Consider the following 18,760-nt stretch of genomic DNA (forward strand, 5'->3'; position numbering starts at 1 on the left):
TGAATGCCTCACCCTCTGCTCCTGCATCCTCAGCCAACGGGAACAGCCTCGTGCAGGCACCTTTAGGACACCGGCCGGCAGGGCCCCTGGCCTGAGCTGTGTCTGCAGGTTCCCAGATGGCACCAGATGGCTGACCTGATTGCTCACAGACTTTCTGCCTGGCGGTTGCTGCAGACGAGGCCTCGGGCTCACAGCCGCCCAGTCCTGTTCCATTCTCCAGCTTCCTGCCTCCAGTTTGCCTTTCCTCCCTCCTCTGCTCCCTGCTCTGTTCTCATCACAAGCCTGCCTGGGCTAATCCTGGGGCAGCTAAAAATTCCTCCTCTCTGATGTATGTTCCTGTTCTGCAGTGAGCGATGCTCCCCTGTGAGGGTTTGTTTGCAAAACACCTCATTTGAAAAGGTTGCTGCATGTGTTTATGAGGCCTTGTTAGAGAAACAGAAAGAGGAGGCGCCCCCTCCTGCCGTGCTGACCTTGCCCGGCACACAGTGAGCTGACCCAGGGTGGGACTCCTGCGCCGGAGCTTCAGCAGCCCAAAGCAGACCAGGCCACAGCCAAGGTGCTTTGCAGAACCCAGGAGCTGCTTCCAGGGTCCTGCCCTCGGGCCCGCTGTGCTGGCCCTCCGCTCACGGACACGTGGGCTCTGCCTTTCAGCTGGAGCGGATGCTGGAGAGCACAGCTGTGCGAGCCCAGAAGCAGCTGATCCTGCTGCACAGGGAGGAGGGGCCGGCGCCCGCGCGCACGGTGGAGTGGCTCAACATGCGGAGCTGGTGCTCCGGCCACCTGCACCTCTGCTGCCCGCGCCGCGTCTTCTCCAGGAGGAGTCCACCCAAGCTGGTGAGGCGGGGAGAGCGAGGCCGCCTGCCTACGGCTCTTCCGAAGCGCTCTTCACATTCCTCACCTGATTTCCTGACACCTGCGCTCCCTGGGCCCTTCCTGTGCTTGTGAACTTGACCCTGACTCAGGTCTACTTCATCTTGCCCTTTGGGCCTCTTGTGTCCATGGCAAGGTGACCCCTCTGCAGCTAGGAGGCAGCCAGCAGGGTGGGGTGCAGGCACAGGGCAGCCATCAGGGGCTGAGGGGCTCAGTGAACCCTGGGGGATGGGCCTGACATTGAGGGGCTCAGTTAACCTTAGGGGATTAGCCTCACATTGCAGGGTGCTCGGTGAACCCTGGGGGATGGGCCTGACATTGGGGGGCTCTGTTAACCTTAGGGGATTAGCCTCACATTGCGGGGTGCTCAGTGAACCCTGGGGGATGGGCCTGACATCAGGGGAAGGGCAGTTAACCTTGGAGGATGGGCCTCACATCAGGGGTGGTCAGGGCTGAGGCTCATGGGCATGTCCTCAGACCAGCACGGTTCCCTCCTTTGGGCAGAAGATCCTGAGACTTTATTCTGGTGTCCTCAGGCAGCCCTGGGGCCTGAGGGTGAGGCTCGTGCTTCACAGCACCCAGCTCTGCCCAGGAACCCCTGCTCTGAAAGCACCATCTGCTGCAGAACTGGGGGACTCCCGTGAGGACAACTCTAAGGGTGCTCTCTGGTCCCCACCTAGGCCCATGTGCCCTCGGCCAGCGTCGTCCCCCCTGTAGCCAAGCTGTCTCTGGGGCCCAGCCCAAGCTCTGAGGTGCTGGCCAGTCCTATCAGGCAGGGCCTGCTGCATGCTGGAGAGGATTTGGGGTCAGTTTGGGTCAGAAGTGGAGGAAACTCCTCCCAGTGAAGTCAGAATGTGAGGTCTGGGCCGAAGGTGGGGTCCTGCACCAGCCCTGCTCACGGCTCTCCCCCCAGGTGGAGATGTACAAGCGCGTCTTCCAGCGGCCCCCGGACCGGCACTCAGACTTCTCCCGCCTGGCGAGGGTGCTGACGGGCAACGCCATCGCCCTGGTGCTTGGGGGAGGGGGAGCAAGGTGAGTCCCCCCACTTCCCACGCACTCCTCACAGTTGTGTGTGTGGTGACAGTCGCCCCCTCTGGTGCTGGGAGGTGCTGGGTGCCAAGCGGAGGGAGTGTCACCTGAAGACAAGGAGACCCTCGGACCGTCTGTCCAGACCCAGCCTCCACCCCAGCCCATCCTCTGAGCAGGCCCCGTAGACCCTAGTGCACGCGGTGTGCCCACTGACACCAGTGTGGCCCTGGTTTTATGATGGCCAGTTGAGTAGAAAGAGACATCTCTCGTTTTGACTGTCTTTGCTTAGAAGTGGTTGCTTGTTGGCCGTGTGCGTCTCCTCCTCTGAAACCTCTGCTCTTTGCTTTGCCTGGCTTTCCCGGCGTCTGGTGAGTTTCTCTCACTCTAATACACACTTGATAAAGAATGATCTGCTCTGCCCAAACTAAGTTCCTTGAGGGATTTTTAACCCAGATGACTCCTACCCTGCCTTGTCACCAGACCAGCTTCTCCTGAACTTGAATAAATACACTTGGAACAGAGATGGAACCCTGGAGCCACGAGGAGGGTGGGACAGGTGCATGCCCCTCTCCTGAGCCAGGTGTGCATAAGGGGCAGGGCGGAGCCTCCTACCACTGCCCCCAAAGGGAGGGAGGATGCTGAGGGGTGCCTGGGAGGGGGTCCAGGCTGGGGCTGCCCTGCTGGGGTGGGGCCTCTCCGGCAGCCCCTCCTATCTCCCATGGGGTGCCAGCACCACCACCCAGGGAAGAGTTCAGGGCTGGCCCCAGGGCCTCGAGGCTGCTTCTGCTGGCCCCAGGGCAGGGCCCCGTCAGCCCCTGGGCCTGGTCCAGGTGCTAAAGTGCCCACTGTATCCTGTGTCTAAAGGGCTTTCCACCTCGTTGGTGCTGCACTTTCTCTTGAAAGTTGTGGAAGTTGGCCTAGAACAGTCTGATGGCTTGCCCGAGGTTGCCAGGCTGGGGACAGGGCCCAGGTCTCTTTCTGTGAGCCTGGGACAGTGCAGGGGCTCGGGGCAGTTGAACCCAGACCCAGACCTGGCTTGCAGGTCAGACCGGCAGCATTGCTAATGACAACGTAGCTTTGATCGAGGTAATAATTAGAAGCCATACGGTTCTGTAAGGCACATAGCTGCAGTCCTTTGCCCTCCCTCCAGCACCACATGCGGAGTTGTCCTAGAAATAAACGCTTCCAGTGTTTTGGGCTGTCTGCCTGTCTGTATTTCTAAATCATATTCCTATTCTACTAAGGTTTTGGTTTCCTTAGTTTTAGATTGTTGACTTCTTAACCTCCTAGAACACGTGCAGTCAGAGTCTATCTATCTATTTCTAACTATCAATCAATCACTCATCTATCTATGCATCTGTCTCCCTCTTTGTCACTCAGAATCCCAGTGTGGTGCCATCACGAGTTAGCCAGCACTCACTGTCTGTGTTATTACAGCAGTGTGGGTGTCGCTCACAGCTAAGTCACAGCCTGTTGTATACGACGATTGAAGTTTCTTCCTTGGAGTTGATAATGGTTACATTTGTTCATCTTTCTGCGTATCATTAATTAACCCAAAGACACTGAGGCGAGCTTTAACCTCCTCTCAGTATGTTCGGACATAGCGCTCATCTCTGTTCAGTTTTGAGGAGTCATCCTCCCTAAAGCCCTCTAGCCTCCTCTTACTTCTACTGGTTGCTTTCTGACATGCTGCTGAGATGTTGCGCTGGAATTTTCCATCACCATCATCCTGGAAACTGCCTTTGTTTCTCTCCTGTGTTCAGTTCCATTTCCTGCAATTTCATGTCTTCTTCTCTATTGGCTTATTCCTCATTTTGGTGGAATATGCCCTAGAAGTTTCCTTAGGTGAAGATGCATGGGGAAGTAAACATTTTAAAACCATGCATATCAGCAAACGTCCCCACTCTGTTTCCATACTTGAATGATAGTTTGGCTAGGTATAGAATTCTAGATGGAAATAATTTTCCCTGAGAATTTTAAGGCATGGTTCCCTTGTCTTTTTAGTTTTTTGTATTGCTGTTGAGAAATTTAGTGCTATTTTTATTCACAAGGCCTGTTTTTTCTTCTGGAAACTTGTAGGAGATTCTCTCTCTTAAAAAAAATAAAAAATAAAAATAAACAGGGTCTTGCTCTGTTGCTCAGGTTGGAGTTGCAGCCTGGCAACCATAAGCTCCCTGTAACCTCAACTCCCGGCTTCGAGCAGTCCTCCCCACTTAGCCTCCCAGAGTGCTGAGATTACAGGCGTGAGCCACTGTGCCTAGCCTGAGACTCTGCATTCTTGGTATTCTGAAGGTGCATGATGACATGCCTGCCTGTGGCTCCTTTTGCATCCATTGACACTGGATTCCCAGTGGGCCTTTTCAAATTTGGAAACTCACAGACTTCAACTCTGGGAGTTTTTAATTTTTCTAAATAAAAAATGTTTACCCCTCTCTCTCTTTTCTGTGTTCTCTCTTCCTGGAGCTTTTTTTTTTTTAATGGGGTCTCACTCTGTCACCCAGGCTGGAGTGCAGTAGTGCATCATAGCTCTCTGCAGCCTGAAATTCCTGGGCTCAAGCAGTTCTCCCACCTCAGCCTCCAGAGTAGCTGGAACGAAAGGCGCAGGCCAGCACACCTAGCTAAGTTGTTTTTCTTTTTTCTTTTTTTTGGAGAGATGGGGTTTCACCATGTTGCCGGGCTAATCTCAAACTTCTGGGCTCAAAGGATCCTCCTGCCTCAGCCTCCCAAAGTGCTGGGATTACAGGCATGAGCCACCGTGCCCAGCCTTCATGGAGCTTCTGATGGTCAGATTTGGGGCATCGTAGATGGGTCTTCTAATTTCTAGTCTTTTCTCTCGCCTATTCTCCATCTCTGTCTTTTTGTTCCACTTTCTGGAAGATTTTTTCTCGAATGCATCTTACAGTTTATCTTTTCTGCTGAAGTGTCTCTGATGTCTGAGTGCGTTTCCCACAGCACTCCTGGTGCTCCTCCAGCGCGGCATGGCGCTCCTCGCGGGCTTGCTCGTGCCTCCTGCGCTCGCTCGGGTTTGCCACTGTGCACCTGTTGGGCCTGGCGTTGCTCACGTGCCGTAACATGTCTGGGATCTGTCTGCGCCCCCGGCTCTCGGCGGTGGCATTGCCAAGTAGCCTTCCACGACACACCACACTTTGCTTTCCCCCTTCCTGTTGATGGACACTTGGCTGGTTTTCTGGTTTTGGTTATTACAAACAGAACAGTTATCACCAGTTCTTTTTTGTTGTTTGTTTGTTTTGAGACAGGGTCTCGCTCTGTGGCCCAGGCTGGAGTGCAGGGGCACGATTTCAGCCCACTGCAACCTCCACCTCCTGGGTTCAAGCAATTCTCTGCAGCAGCTACCCTCCCGAGTAGCTGGGATTACAGGCGCCCCCCACCCCCGACCATGCCCGGCTAATTTTTGTATTTTTAGTAGAGATGGGGTTTCACCATCTTGTCCAGGTTGGTCCTGAACTCCTGACCTTGTGATCCACCCGCCTCGACCTTCCAAAGTGCTGGGATTACCGGCGTGAGCCACTGCGCTTGGCTTATTTCTTTTTTTTTCCTTATTGCGCTGGTCAGAACCACCAGTGCGGTATGGATAGACATGGTGGGCGTGGACACCCAAGCCTCGTTGCCAGGTGTGGGAGCAGGTGTTCAGTCCACCACTGAGTGTGATCTTGTCCATCGGCTTTTCGTGGCTGCCCTTGGTCAGATTGAGGAAGTTCCTTTTCATTCTCAGTTTCCTGAGTTTTTGTCATGAATAGTTGTCTTTGTGACTCTATCAAGATGATTGTGTTTTCTCTTTAATCTGTTAATGCGTTAATTACATTGATTTTCAAATTAAAACTAATATTGTATTCCTGGGATAGACCCATTTGGTCATGGTGTTAAAGTTATCCTGTTTGTATATTGCTAGATTCTATTCAAACCTGAGTAAGACTGGACTGAAATTGTCCCTTTTTGAAATGTCTTTACTGGGTTTTGGTATGAAGATTTGCTTGCTGGCTTCATAAGTTGAAATGGGAAGTTCATCTTCTCTTCCTATTATCTGGAAGGTTTAAAACATTTTTTTTTATTTTTACTTTTTATTTACTTATTTTTTTGAGACAGGGTCTCATTCTGTTGCCCAGACTGGAGTACAGTGGTGTCATCATAGCTCACTGCTGGAATTACAGGTGTGAGCCGCTGATCCCAGCCAGAAATGGAATCTGTAACTTTTAATCCCCACAAAGAAGATTTCATGTCCAGATGGTTTCACCAGTGAATTTTATGAAGCATATAAGGAATAAATAAGACAAATTTTACATAAAACCTTCCAAGAGCCAGGCATGGTGGCTCACACCGATAATCCGAGCACTTTGGGAGGCCAAGGAGGTAGGATTTATCGAGCCCAGGAGTTCCAGACCATCGTGGGCAACATAGTGAGACTCTGTCTCTACAAAAAATGAAGATTAGCTGGGCGTGATGGTGTGTGCCTGTGGTCCCAGCTACTTGGGAGGCTGAGGCAAGAGGGGAATCACTTGAGCCCAGGAGGCGGAGGCTGCAGTGAGCTGTGGTCACGCCACTGCACTCCAGCCTGGGTGGCAGTGAGACCTTGTCTAAAAATAAAAATAAGAAATAAATAAAAGATTAAATTTCTTTAATCTGTGCTGAGTTCCAGTGCTACTCAGATGTTCTGTTTCTTACATTATTTTGGTGAGTTATGTTTTTCTAAAAATGTGCCCATTTTATCTGAATTTTTCTATTTATGGCATGAAGTTGTTCAGTGTTTTTAACTAAAGTGTCTGCACCGACGTTCCCTTCTTCGTTCCTGATGCTTTCGTTTCTTGGAGCTTTCCCTCTTTCGCTTCCTCGATCAGTCCCGCCAGCGCTGCTCGTCAAATTGGTCCGTCCGGTGCCCGCTTTCATCTTTGTCCATCTTCTCTATTCTATGTGTGTTTTTTGGCTCTTTAAGATCTGCTCTTATCTTGGTTATTTGCTTAATTTTACTCTCTTTTATTTAGATTATTCTTTTTTCCCTAACATTTAGACGAGCACACATTGTCTCTAAAGAAACAGAGAGTAAATATATGCTCTCTCACAACCACTCAGAGGATAGAGAAGTGAGGGTAATGTGTCTTTTATTTTCTCAGGCTGGCTTAAAGATTTTTTTTTTTTTTTTGCCTTGGGTTTTTGACAACATGGGAATGATTTTCTTTTGATTCATGCTTAGGATTTATAATGCTTCCTGATTCTGAGGCTTGATGTCTGTCATCAGTTCTAAAAAATGCCACCCCGTCCCTTCAGATACGGCTTCCCTCCCCGTCTTCTTTCTGTGGCTCGGATCGCACATAGATTAGAGTTTGGTGCCAGATCTCATGTTTCCGTGTCTCCTTCACGTATTCTGTAAAACAATATTTTGCATATTCCATTCTTTGAATGCTTCATGATTCAACGAATATTTTCTTCTGCCCCATCTTAGGTTTCACCATTTCTCTCTTCAGCTGTTCTGTTCTGCTGTTAAGCCCACTCACTGAGCTTTTCGTTTGTTATTATATTTTTCACTTCTAGAATTTCCATTTGGTTTTATGCCAGAATTAACACTCTTTATACCTGAGTATTTAGTATTTTGCAGCAGTAGTACATACGGTTCTCTTTTATTATGTTAAAATACATACAACATAAAATTTACCATTTTAACTGTTTTTGAGTATTCAATTAAGTATTAATATGTTAATGATATTAATATAACTAATTGTGCAACGCTGTTACAGTGTTGTGCAAACATTACCACTGTCCATTTCCAGAACTTGTTTTAGACAGGGTCTCACTCCAGTCCGGGTTGGAGTGCAGTGGTGTGACCTCAGCTCAGTGTGGCCTTGACTTCCCGTGCTCAAACAGTCTTCCCACCTCAAATCTGCCCCCGTGATCCAGTTACCTCCCACCAGGTCCCTCCTCCAATACTGGGGATTAAAATTCAACATGTTTGGGTGGCGGACACAGCCAAACCGTAGCAAATGTCTCCAGGACCCTCCCTGCTGTGGCTCATGTCCGAGTTCCTTCCTGAGGGCTGGGTGGTCTTCCCTTGTCTGCTCGGCTCCTTGCACACTTTAAGCATGGTCACTGTAAAAGCCTGTGTCTCTTATCTGGGTGCACTCCGGGTCCACTTTTACTGTCTGTTTTTTCTTTTCACTATGGCACCAAAAGAAGAGCCTGTATGAGGCTCTTCTCCTCACATGACTGGTAACCTTTGGTTGAGTAGTGGACATTCTGTATGAAAGCGGCAGCAGTGATTTGAGGCCCTGGGTGCTGCCTGGTCTCGGGGGTGCTCCCCGGTCTCAGGGGTGCTCCCCGGTCTCATGGGTGCTGGTCTACATCCAGCTTACCTGACTCCTGCGGTGGGGCCCCTCATGATGCTCCTCCCTTCCAGGAACCCTCAACTCCAGTTCTCCCACCACCTCTCAGACACCTTGCTGGAGGCAGCCGTGTTTGTGGGTAGAAAAGGCCAATGCCAGTCATCTCTCAGGACATCCTCCTCCCCATCCCAGCCTCACAGTCCCTCAGTACCTCCAGAAAGAGATTTTATTTATTTTGAGACAGAGTCTCACTCTGTCTCACAGGCTACAGTGCAGTGGTACGATCTCAACTCGCTGCAACCTCCCTCTCCCAGGTTCAAGTGATTCTTCTGCCTCAGCCTCCTGAGTAGATGGGATTACAGGTGCCCACCACCGTGCCCAGCTACTGTTTGTATTTTTAGTAGAGACAGTGTTTTGCCCTGTTGGCCAGGCTGGCCTCAAACTCTTAGCCTCAAGTGATCTGCCCACCTCGTCCTCCCAAAGTGCTGAGATTACAGGCATGAGCTTGCATTGCACCTGGAGTCCCATTCTGAGTCAGCGTCTCTGCTTGGAGGAGTTGGGAACTGAGGATGAGCAGAGGGTTGCAGATGGCCGCCTCTGAGGCCTCTGCAGGGCACAGCCTGGGCCTGGTGCTCACTCGTCACTCTGTGTCCCTGGCTGGTGCAGAGGCTGTGCCCAGGTGGGCATTCTCAAGGCCTTGGCAGAGTGTGGCATCCCCGTGGACATGGTGGGAGGCACGTCCATCGGGGCCTTCATGGGTGCCCTGTACTCTGAGGAGCGGAACTACAGCCAGATGCGGATCCGGGCCAAGCAGTGGGCTGAGGTAAGCAGGCACCCACCACCCTCGCTAGAGAAAGGCCCCCCAGGTCCGTGCTGGTGCCTGAGGGACACTGGGGCCATTGGCCTCTTCATGTAGCTCTTCAGGGCCCTGCCTTCAAGGAGGCTACCCTCTGAGGCAAACGGGCAGCACAGAGAAGGCGCAGACGCAGGTTGGTGGTGGGGGTGATCTGATCCAGGTCTGAGATGGTGGAGGTTGGTGGTGAGGGGTGGTGTGATCCAGGTCTGAGATGGTGGAGGTTGGTGGTTGGGGGTGGTGTGATCTGGGTCTGAGATGGTGGAGGTTGGTGGTGGGGGGTGGTGTGATCCGGGTCTGAGATGGTGGAGGTTGGTGGTGGGGGGTGGTGTCATCCGGGTCTGAGATGGTGGATGTTGGTGGTGGGGGGTGGTGTGATCCAGGTCTGAGATGGTGGAGGTTGGTGGTGGGGGTGGTGTCATCCAGATCTGAGATGGTGGAGGTTGGTGGTGGGGGGTGGTGTCATCCGGGTCTGAGATGGTGGAGGTTGGTGGTGCGGGGTGGTGTGATCCGGGTCTGAGATGGTGGAGGTTGGTGGTGGCGTTGGTGTCATCCGGGTCTGAGATGGTGGAGGCTGGTGGTGGGGGGTGGTGTCATCCGGGTCTGAGATGGTGGAGGTTGGTGGTTGGGGGTGGTGTGATCCGGGTCTGAGATGGTGGAGGTTGGTGGTGGGGGTGGTGTCATCCGGGTCTGAGATGGTGGAGGTTGGTGGTGGGGGGTGGTGTCATCCGGGTCTGAGATGGTGGATGTTGGTGGTGGGGGGTGGTGTGATCCAGGTCTGAGATGGTGGAGGTTGGTGGTGGGGGTGGTGTCATCCGGGTCTGAAATGGTGGAGGTTGGTGGTGGGGGTGGTGTCATCCGGGTCTGAGATGGTGGAGGTTGGTGGTGGGGGTGGTGTCATCCGGGTCTGAGATGGTGGAGGTTGGTGGTGGGGGGTGGTGTCATCCGGGTCTGAGATGGTGGATGTTGGTGGTAGGGGGTGGTGTGATCCAGGTCTGAGATGGTGGAGGTTGGTGGTGGGGGTGGTGTCATCCAGGTCTGAAATGGTGGAGGTTGGTGGTGGGGGGTGGTGTGATCCAGGTCTGAGATGGTGGAGGTTGGTGGTGGGGGTGGTGTCATCCAGATCTGAGATGGTGGAGGTTGGTGGTGGGGGGTGGTGTCATCCGGGTCTGAGATGGTGGAGGTTGGTGGTGCGGGGTGGTGTGATCCGGGTCTGAGATGGTGGAGGTTGGTGGTGGCGTTGGTGTCATCCGGGTCTGAGATGGTGGAGGCTGGTGGTGGGGGGTGGTGTCATCCGGGTCTGAGATGGTGGAGGTTGGTGGTTGGGGGTGGTGTGATCCGGGTCTGAGATGGTGGAGGTTGGTGGTGGGGGTGGTGTCATCCGGGTCTGAGATGGTGGAGGTTGGTGGTTGGGGGTGGTGTGATCCAGGTCTGAGATGGTGGAGGTTGGTGGTGGGGGTGGTGTCATCCAGGTCTGAAATGGTGGAGGTTGGTGGTGGGAGGTAATGTGATCCGGGTCTGAGATGGTGGAGGTTGGTGGTGGGGGGTGGTGTGATCCAGGTCTGAGATGGTGGAGGTTGGTGGTGGGGGGTGGTGTGATCCGGGTCTGAGATGGTGGAGGTTGGTGGTGGGGGGTGGTGTCATCCGGGTCTGAGATGGTGGAGGTTGGTGGTTGGGGGTGGTGTGATCCAGGTCTGAGATGGTGGAGGTTGGTGGTTGGGGGTGGTGTGATCTGGGTCTGAGATGGTGGAGGTTGGTGGTGAGGGGTGGTGTGATCCAGGTCTGAGATGGTGGAGGTTGGTGGTTGGGGGTGGTGTGATCCGGGTCTGAGATGGTGGAGGTTGGTGGTGGGGGGTGGTGTGATCCGGGTCTGAGATGGTGGAGGTTGGTGGTGAGGGGTGGTGTGATCCGGGTCTGAGATGGTGGAGGTTGGTGGTGAGGGGTGGTGTGATCCGGGTCTGAGATGGTGGAGGTTGGTGGTTGGGGGTGGTGTGATCCGGGTCTGAGATGGTGGAGGTTGGTGGTGGGGGTGGTGTCATCCGGGTCTGAGATGGTGGAGGTTGGTGGTTGGGGGTGGTGTGATCCGGGTCTGAGATGGTGGAGGTTGGTGGTTGGGGGTGGTGTGATCCGGGTCTGAGATGGTGGAGGTTGGTGGTGGGGAGTGGTGTGATCCGGGTCTGAGATGGTGGAGGTTGGTGGTTGGGGGTGGTGTGATCCAGGTCTGAGATGGTGGAGGTTGGTGGTGGGGGTGGTGTCATCCGGGTCTGAAATGGTGGAGGTTGGTGGTGGGGGGTGGCGTGATCCGGGTCTGAGATGGTGGAGGTTGGTGGTTGGGGGTGGTGTGATCCGGGTCTGAGATGGTGGAGGTTGGTGGTGGGGGGTGGTGTGATCCGGGTCTGAGATGGTGGAGGTTGGTGGTGGGGGGTGGTGTGATCCGGGTCTGAGATGGTGGAGGTTGGTGGTGGGGGTGGTGTCATCTGGGTCTGAGATGGTGGAGGTTGGTGGTGGGGGGTGGCATGATCCGGGTCTGAGATGGTGGAGGTTGGTGGTGGGGGTGGTGTGATCCAGATCTGACATGGTGGAGGTTGGTGGTGAGAGGTGGTCTGATCCAGGTCTGAGATCATGGAGGTTAGTGTGAGGGTGGTCTGATCCAGGCCGAGGTCTGAGACAGGGGTTTCTGCCCTACTGGCCAGACAGGGCAGTGTGAACAGCTGAGGATGGACTTACTGAGTCCTCCCGGCAGGCTGGGTGCTGTCCCAGTTCATGGCACCCAGCCTGGGTTGAGGTAGGGCAGGGAGGTGTTGGCGTGGGGGCGTGAGATCGTTTTGGCGGCTGGGGGAGGTTCAGTGTCACAGGGGAGATGTAAACTACTTTGGCCATTGGCCTGGCCTTGTGATAAATGGATTCCAGAATCAAAATACCAAATACAGAATCAAAGACAGCAGTGAGAACAGGCTCCCCTCAGGGGAGCAGAGGGAGGCAGCCGGGCTTTGGTTCCCCAGCAGGCGTGGCCACCGTCTGCCCTCCTCAGCACTGAGCTTGCTTTTGTGGAACAAAACCGAGCTTTGGTTGAAGCCATGAGTGGGATCAGAAGCGTTCATGTTCTCCTTTTAAAAGGAAAGAAAATTGGTCATCCTCTGCCGCAGCAGCTCCCAAGTAAGCCTGGGCTGCATTCACGTGGCCTGGGGCCGCCACCAGCCCCACCAGCGAGTCCGGAGGCCCTTGACACCGGTTCCCCATTCTGTTCCAGGAATGTTTCTGTCCCTAAAATGAGTCACCTGGTCACCTTCATTGTGACTGCTCAAAAGAGGGCTTGGGGACTGGCGCACAGCAGATGGCCTCCGGGACAGCACTGGGACAGAACGCCCCATGGGCAGAGGTGGCTCTGAGCCCGTCCTATCCCAGAGCCACCGGACAGGCCTCTCCCTGTCCCTTCCTCGCCGGTCTGGCGCTGGGGGGCCAAGTGTGGGAATGGCCAGAGCTCTCTGGGCTGGTCCTCCCTCCGTCCTGGGAACACTGGACCGTGAGAGCTGGCCAGGGCAAGGTGGGGCCGGGGCCGTGTGCCTGCCCCTCATGCTGAGGAGAGGGGATGGCGGGGGCTGGGTCTGGCTCAGTTCCATGAGCCCCTCTGGTGCTGGGCAGCGGCTTCCTCAGGGAAGGACCGGGGCCGCCTCTGCCTGTGGCTGAGGGGCTGTTACTGCCCGCATCACACAGCACAAGCACATCCAGCCCACGCTCCAAGCGCCTCCCCTGAGCCCTGGCTCACCGTAGCAGGGAAGACCCTTCCCCTCCACCTTCACTGGGCATTATGAGGCTAGTTCGAGGTCAGTCTTGAGAGCTGCCTGCCTCACTGAGGAAGGATGGGCCCCACCCAGGCCCACCCAGGAGGAACTCAAAAGAGCCAGGCATCCCCGGCACCCCTGATGGATCGCCACAGTGGCATGTAAGCCAGGGCTGAGCAGCTGTGACTTTTCTGAGAGCACTCCACTGTGTCCCCCTGGCCTGAGGACCTTGTGTACCCAGCAGCTTGCCCCGAGCTCTCCTCCTCGCCAACCCTCTGGCCATGGGCCTGGGCCAGGCCTTGCCCCAGAGCTGAGCAGGCAAAGCCGAGGAGGCACCAGGCATGGGGGGCTGCGGAGCCTGTGAGGGTCAGGCCAGCAGGGGCTTAGGGGTCAAGAACGGACTGAGGGCAGGGCTGTGTCTCGGCTGTCAGGCTCTGGCGTGTCTACCCCCTCCGAAGCGCCAGCCAGGGCGCCAAGCCCCAGGACCTTGGGCAGGGCCCGAGGATGCTCTGGACCCCCGTTCCATTCACAAGAGGCCCTCGGTGTGCCATGGGTCTGCTGTGGCAGCCCGCAGGAGGGTGTGGGAACCTTCTATGAACCACAAATGTGCCCCCAGGGCATGACATCCATGATGAAGGCCGCACTGGACCTCACCTACCCCGTCACATCCATGTTCTCCGGAGCCAGCTTCAACAGCAGCATCTGCAGCGTCTTCCAGGACCGGCAGATCGAGGTGCGCCCCCGCCCTCAGGAGCCCATGCGGCCCGTAGCACCTGCCCCCTCCTGGCCCTGGGTCAGCCTCCCCAGACACGGGACGGGAGTGTGAAAGGAGAGGGCCCGTCTGAGCCCTGTCCACCTGCAGGACCTGTGGATTCCCTATTTTACTGTCACCACCGACATCACAGCCTCGGCCATGCGGGTCCACACGGACGGTGAGCACTCCTGCCGTGCAGGGGCGGCCAGCGTGGGTGCAAGGTGTGGGCAGGGGGAGATCCAGCAGCCCCGGGGGTCGGGAAGGCCGTGGGGTCTCCCGAAGGGTGTACACATGTGGGCAGCTCTGTCCATGGAGGACACAAGATACCCCTACTGGGGGCACAGATGGGAGGGATGCAGCCTGCGCCAGAGGCCTCAGAAGGCCGGAGGGGACCCTCTCGGAATCAGTGATATGGGGTCAGACTGATGGACGCCATGTGGGAGAACAAAGTGAGGAGCCCCTCGGTCCTGGGGTGGAGGGCTCACCTGGGTCAGGGGGATGAGGGGTTCACTTGGCAAGGGGGTGAGGGTCCCCCTCGGTCCTGGGATGGAGGGCTCACCTGGGTCAGGGGGATGAGGGGTTCACTTGGCAAGGGGGTGAGGGTCCCCCTTGGTCCTGGGGTGGGGGGCTCACCTGGCTCAGGGGGATGAGAGGTTCACTCTGTCATGGCGTGAGGGGTCCCCTCGGTCCTGGGGTGGGGGGCTCACCTGGGTCAGGGGGATGAGGGGTTCACTTGGCAAGGGGGTGAGGGTCCCCCTTGGTCCTGGGGTGGGGGGCTCACCTGGCTCAGGGGGATGAGGGGTTCACTTGGCAAGGGGGTGAGGGTCCCCCTTGGTCCTGGGGTGGGGGGCTCACCTGGCTCAGGGGGATGAGAGGTTCACTCTGTCATGGGGTGAGGGGTCCCCTCGGTCCTGGGGTGGGGGGCTCACCTGGGTCAGGGGGATGAGGGGTTCACTCTGTCATGGGGTGAGGGGCTCCCTCGGTTCTGGGGTGGGGGGCGCTCCTGGGTCAGGGGGATGAGGGGTTCACTCAGTCATGGGGTGAAGGGCCCCCTTGGTCCTGGGGCGGGGGGCTCACCTGGGTCAGGAGGATGAGGGAAAGAAAATTCCCTCCGTTCATGGGGTGAGGGGCTCACAGCAGTTGGAAGGCCATTCAGCCCTTGGGCCATGCGCTTCCCTCTGTGGAGGGAGCCTCAGAGAGGTGGGACCTACTAGCTCCAGGACCGCAGAGGCAAGGCCCTGACCCCTGGACCTGGCAGTAGCCTCCTCTGGGTAATGAGCGGCTCCGGGCCCCCTCCCCAGGCTCCCTGTGGCGGTACGTGCGTGCCAGCATGTCCCTGTCCGGTTACATGCCCCCTCTCTGTGACCCCAAGGACGGACACCTGCTGATGGACGGGGGCTACATCAACAACCTCCCAGGTACTGCGGTGCGGGGACCTGGCAGGAGCACAGAGTCCTGGGTCACACCACCCCGAGGGCCCTGCTGCAGCTGCCTCCGCGCTGAGAAGGCTGGGCTGGAACACGTTTTCCTTGGAGTGTGCCAAGGGAAAATGTCAGGCTGGCATCAGAGCGCCGATAACATGCACACGCGTGTACACGCACACGCAGGCAGTGGCAGCATATGGCCCTGTTTGTCAGCTCAGCAGCGTGCAGAACAAAGGCCAAGTCGAGGAACTGGGAGCAATTAAGCCCCATCTGTGCCCACAGTCAGAAACTAACAGCCTGCAGGTGTCGGCTTGCTGGGGGCCAGGCCATTCCCGTCACCTGTGGGACGTGCGGTCAGAAGGGCTCAGGACACAGCTGTGTGCCCACGGCTGCCCACGGAACTGGGTGTGTGGGTCTTCTGCGTCTAGAAGGTGTAAGGCGGAGAGGAGACCCCACAGACCCCAGGTCAGGGCTTGGCAAGGCAGGCTCTGCCCCGTCCCCTGGCTCTGTGTGGCGGTCCCGGCGGTAACCAGGGCTGCCTTCTCCCTAGCGGATGTGGCCAGGTCCATGGGGGCAAAAGTGGTGATCGCCATTGACGTGGGCAGTCGAGATGAGACAGACCTCACCAACTACGGGGATTCACTGTCTGGGTGGTGGCTGCTGTGGAAACGCTGGAACCCCTTGGCCACGAAAGTCAAGGTGGGGTGCTGCTGGGTGGGCTGGGCTGTCTCTTCGGCTCCTCCCTGCAGCCCCCCACACCTGTCCTGTGGCAGGGGAGTGGGGGCTGCTCTTGGGTCCTGGGCCACCCCTCGCCACCCCTGCCCAGGTCCTGAGGCCAGCTCTGGGGAAGGGAGGAACGAGGCCAGACCGGCCTGAAGGCTCCGCCCCTCACCAGAAGACACCTCCAGGACCCCCGGCTGGGTGCTGCTGCCCTCTCCCCACGGCCCCAGGACGGAGGATGGGTCCCCAGAGCCTGTCCTGCGCCACGGGCCAGGCCGGGACGTGGAGGTGCCGGGGCAAGAGACTCAGGCGGCTGTGACGGCCGCAGGTGTTGAACATGGCAGAGATTCAGACGCGCCTGGCCTACGTGTGCTGCGTGCGGCAGCTGGAGGTGGTGAAGAGCAGTGACTACTGCGAGTACCTGCGCCCCCCCATCGACAGCTACCGGACCCTGGACTTCGGCAAGTTCGACGAGATCTGCGTGAGTGCCGGCCACCCGCGGCGGAGGGCGGGGAGGGCACACGGTGGCTGCCCCTTCCTGCTGCTCCTTTTGAGAATACAGGAAGCGGGGGGACTTTCCACACCTCCTGACGGGCCCGTGGGGGTGTGCACAGGAAGTGGGGTACCGGCACGGGCGCACGGTGTTTGACATCTGGGGCCGCAGCGGCGTGCTGGAGAAGATGCTGCGTGACCAGCAGGGGCCGAGCAAGAGGCCGGCGAGCGGGGTGAGTGCGGGCTCCCAGGCCACGCCCAGCTCCCTGGACACGCCCACTTCGTTGGGCCACGCCCAGCCCCCGCGCCCAGTTTCGCAGGCCGCGCCCAGTGCATTGGGCCACGCCCACCTCCTCAGGGCACAGACCCTGCCCCCCTGGCAAAAGACTCCAACCAAGGCTAGGGCAGGGATTGCTTAGGAGCTGCAGAGAGGGCACAGGGAAGGTGGGGCCCCTCCTCCCACAGGTAGCAGGCTGGGAACTGGCAGGGAGGTGTCCACGGGCGACGTGCTGTCCTCACCCCGCCCCCAGGTCCTCACCTGTCCCAACGCCTCCTTCACGGACCTTGCCGAAATTGTGTCTCGAATTGAGCCCACTAAGGCTGCTGTGGTGGATGGTGAGTGAAGGTCCAAGACCAGGCCCTGGTGTCTGTGTGGCCTCCTGTGTCCTCCTGATGCTGGGTTGGGCTCGACCCCCACCACCCCACAAGCCCACGCCCTCCCCTCCTGCCCACGCCCATGCCCAGGCTCCAGCAGCTAGGGTGCTTGGTGGCGCTCCTCTGTCCCAGGGCAGCGTGTGTCCCCACGGCAATGGGATTATGACCACCCTGAGCCACCGAACCTCTGCCTTTCATTCATCCCAAGTCCCAGCCACACCTCAGAGCTGAGGTAGAGCCACGTTTTGCCTCCCACCCCAGCCCACCCAGTGGGAGGGAGGAATGAAGGCTGCTTGTTGGCGGGGGGCCGCAGGGCCAGAAGGGTGGGTCTAGTACCCTCCGTGCTCCATCCAGGGCCCAGCTCTTGGGCCTTGGGCCAGCAGCCTCCTCACAGCAGAACTGCGTGTTCTCCCGGGAAACGCCTTTGTGGCTGCCTCGGGCCGAGAGAGTTCTGGGCAGGGCAGCCGCTTCCGCAGAGGCCTGATCTGAGGTGCTGGAGTCCTGAGGGTGCTTGGCCGGAGGGGAGAGGTGTCTGACCGCTCCTTTTCCTTGTCGAAGATGCACCAAGTGCTGGGCTGGGGCTGGGCTGGGGCTGGGCTGGGGCAAGGCTGGGGCTGGGCTGGGGCTGGGTTGGGGCAAGGCTGGGGCAAGGCTGGGGCTGGGCTGGGGCTGGGTTGGGGCAAGGCTGGGGCTGGGCTGGGGCAAGGCTGGAGGCAGACAACCAGGGGTGGTGTGTGGGGCCACTCTGGGACCAGGTTGCTGTGTGCGGGGCCCCAGCCCACCTGGGGGTGGGGGTGGGCGTCTGTGGCTGGTTCTGCCTCTGAGTGTGGTTGTGCTGGGCATGGTCCCGTTCTGAGGAGGGGATTAATGCGGCCCTCCCTTCGGCACCAGACGAATCTGACTATCAGACGGAGTACGAGGAGGAGCTGCTGGACGTCCCCAGGGATGCATACGCAGACTTCCAGAGCACCTTGGCCAAGCAGGGCTCAGACTCGGTGAGCAGCTGGGCATGGCTCCACCTGCTGCCCTCAGCCGAGCCTCGGTGCCTGGCCCTGAGCCAGCCGCCCCTTCCCTATGGCCCCGGCCCTACCTGGGCCTCACCTGGACCATGCGGTCTGCTTGCAGGAGGATGAGTCCTTGCTGCGGCCTCAACACCCCAGCCTGGCTTTCCCAAAACGGTGTGAGGGTTCCTCTGACCAGGATGGGTAGAGCCTCTGCTGAAGAGCCTGGATGCAGTGTCTTCCGTGGGACTGTCCCCAAGGCTGAGACTCCTGCCAAGTCCTAGGGACCTCTGTACTTGCCCTGCTGGAGGCCCCAGCTTCCCGTCGGCCCCTGGCTATGTCGGGGGCCTCTGGGCCTCTTCTCTGCACTGGCAGCCCTGCACACAGGGCCATGGGAACCCTCCTGAAACTTCTATAAGCCCCCCTGCAGCCCTGTGATCCCCCCTGCAGCCCTGTGATCCCCCTGCAGCCCTGTGAGGCCCCCCTGAACCCTGTGAGGGCCCCATGAAGCCCTGTGAGCCCCCTTGCAGCCCCGTGAGCCCCCCCCCGAAGCCTGGTGAGGGCCCCATGAAGCCCTGATGCTGCCGTTTGATGTTTCAATAAAGGTGGATCTGACTGTTGGACGTGTCTCCCTGTGGCAAAAAAACACTCCTGGCTGTCCCTGATGCGGCAGTCCCTGAGGTTGGGCAGTCCCCAGTCCTCAAAGGACCCCGCCGCTGGGGCCTGAGAGCCCCAGGGCAGGACAGGCAGGTTGGGCGCCCAGAGTCTGCATGGAGCTGTGGTTCCCCAGGACCAAGACGGGCCCCTCTGGTTCCCTCTGGCCTCGTGCACACTGGGTGCCCTCTAAGCCGG

At 57.7% G+C, this 18,760-nt stretch overlaps 1 protein-coding gene across 4 annotated transcripts in view; it reads left to right on the plus strand.

Moving 5' to 3' along the window:
* The window catches only part of PNPLA7 (patatin like phospholipase domain containing 7), a 78,080-nt gene extending 59,551 nt beyond the window's left edge, over window positions 1–18,529 (plus strand). For 2 of the 4 annotated variants that reach the window (XM_012445201.3, XM_012445202.2), the window contains exons 24-35: window positions 652–834; window positions 1,784–1,902; window positions 8,895–9,051; window positions 13,480–13,596; window positions 13,726–13,795; window positions 14,919–15,035; window positions 15,592–15,740; window positions 16,090–16,242; window positions 16,376–16,486; window positions 16,784–16,868; window positions 17,799–17,902; window positions 18,033–18,529. In XM_012445201.3, the coding sequence (XP_012300624.2) occupies window positions 652–834; window positions 1,784–1,902; window positions 8,895–9,051; window positions 13,480–13,596; window positions 13,726–13,795; window positions 14,919–15,035; window positions 15,592–15,740; window positions 16,090–16,242; window positions 16,376–16,486; window positions 16,784–16,868; window positions 17,799–17,902; window positions 18,033–18,116 (1,449 nt within the window). In that variant the 3' untranslated portion in view covers window positions 18,117–18,529. Of the gene's footprint in view, window positions 1–651; window positions 835–1,783; window positions 1,903–8,894; window positions 9,052–13,479; window positions 13,597–13,725; window positions 13,796–14,918; window positions 15,036–15,591; window positions 15,741–16,089; window positions 16,243–16,375; window positions 16,487–16,783; window positions 16,869–17,798; window positions 17,903–18,032 lie in introns of those variants that run through there. The other 2 variants (XM_012445203.3, XM_064366042.1) reach the window with 2 other exon arrangements.
* Window positions 18,530–18,760: the final 231 nt, after the last annotated feature.

Source organism: Aotus nancymaae, unplaced genomic scaffold (genome assembly GCF_030222135.1).
Source record: "Aotus nancymaae isolate 86718 unplaced genomic scaffold, 86718_ANA_hifiasm-v0.15.2.pri h1tg000063l, whole genome shotgun sequence".
In the NCBI taxonomy this organism is placed as follows: Eukaryota; Metazoa; Chordata; class Mammalia; order Primates; family Aotidae; genus Aotus; species Aotus nancymaae.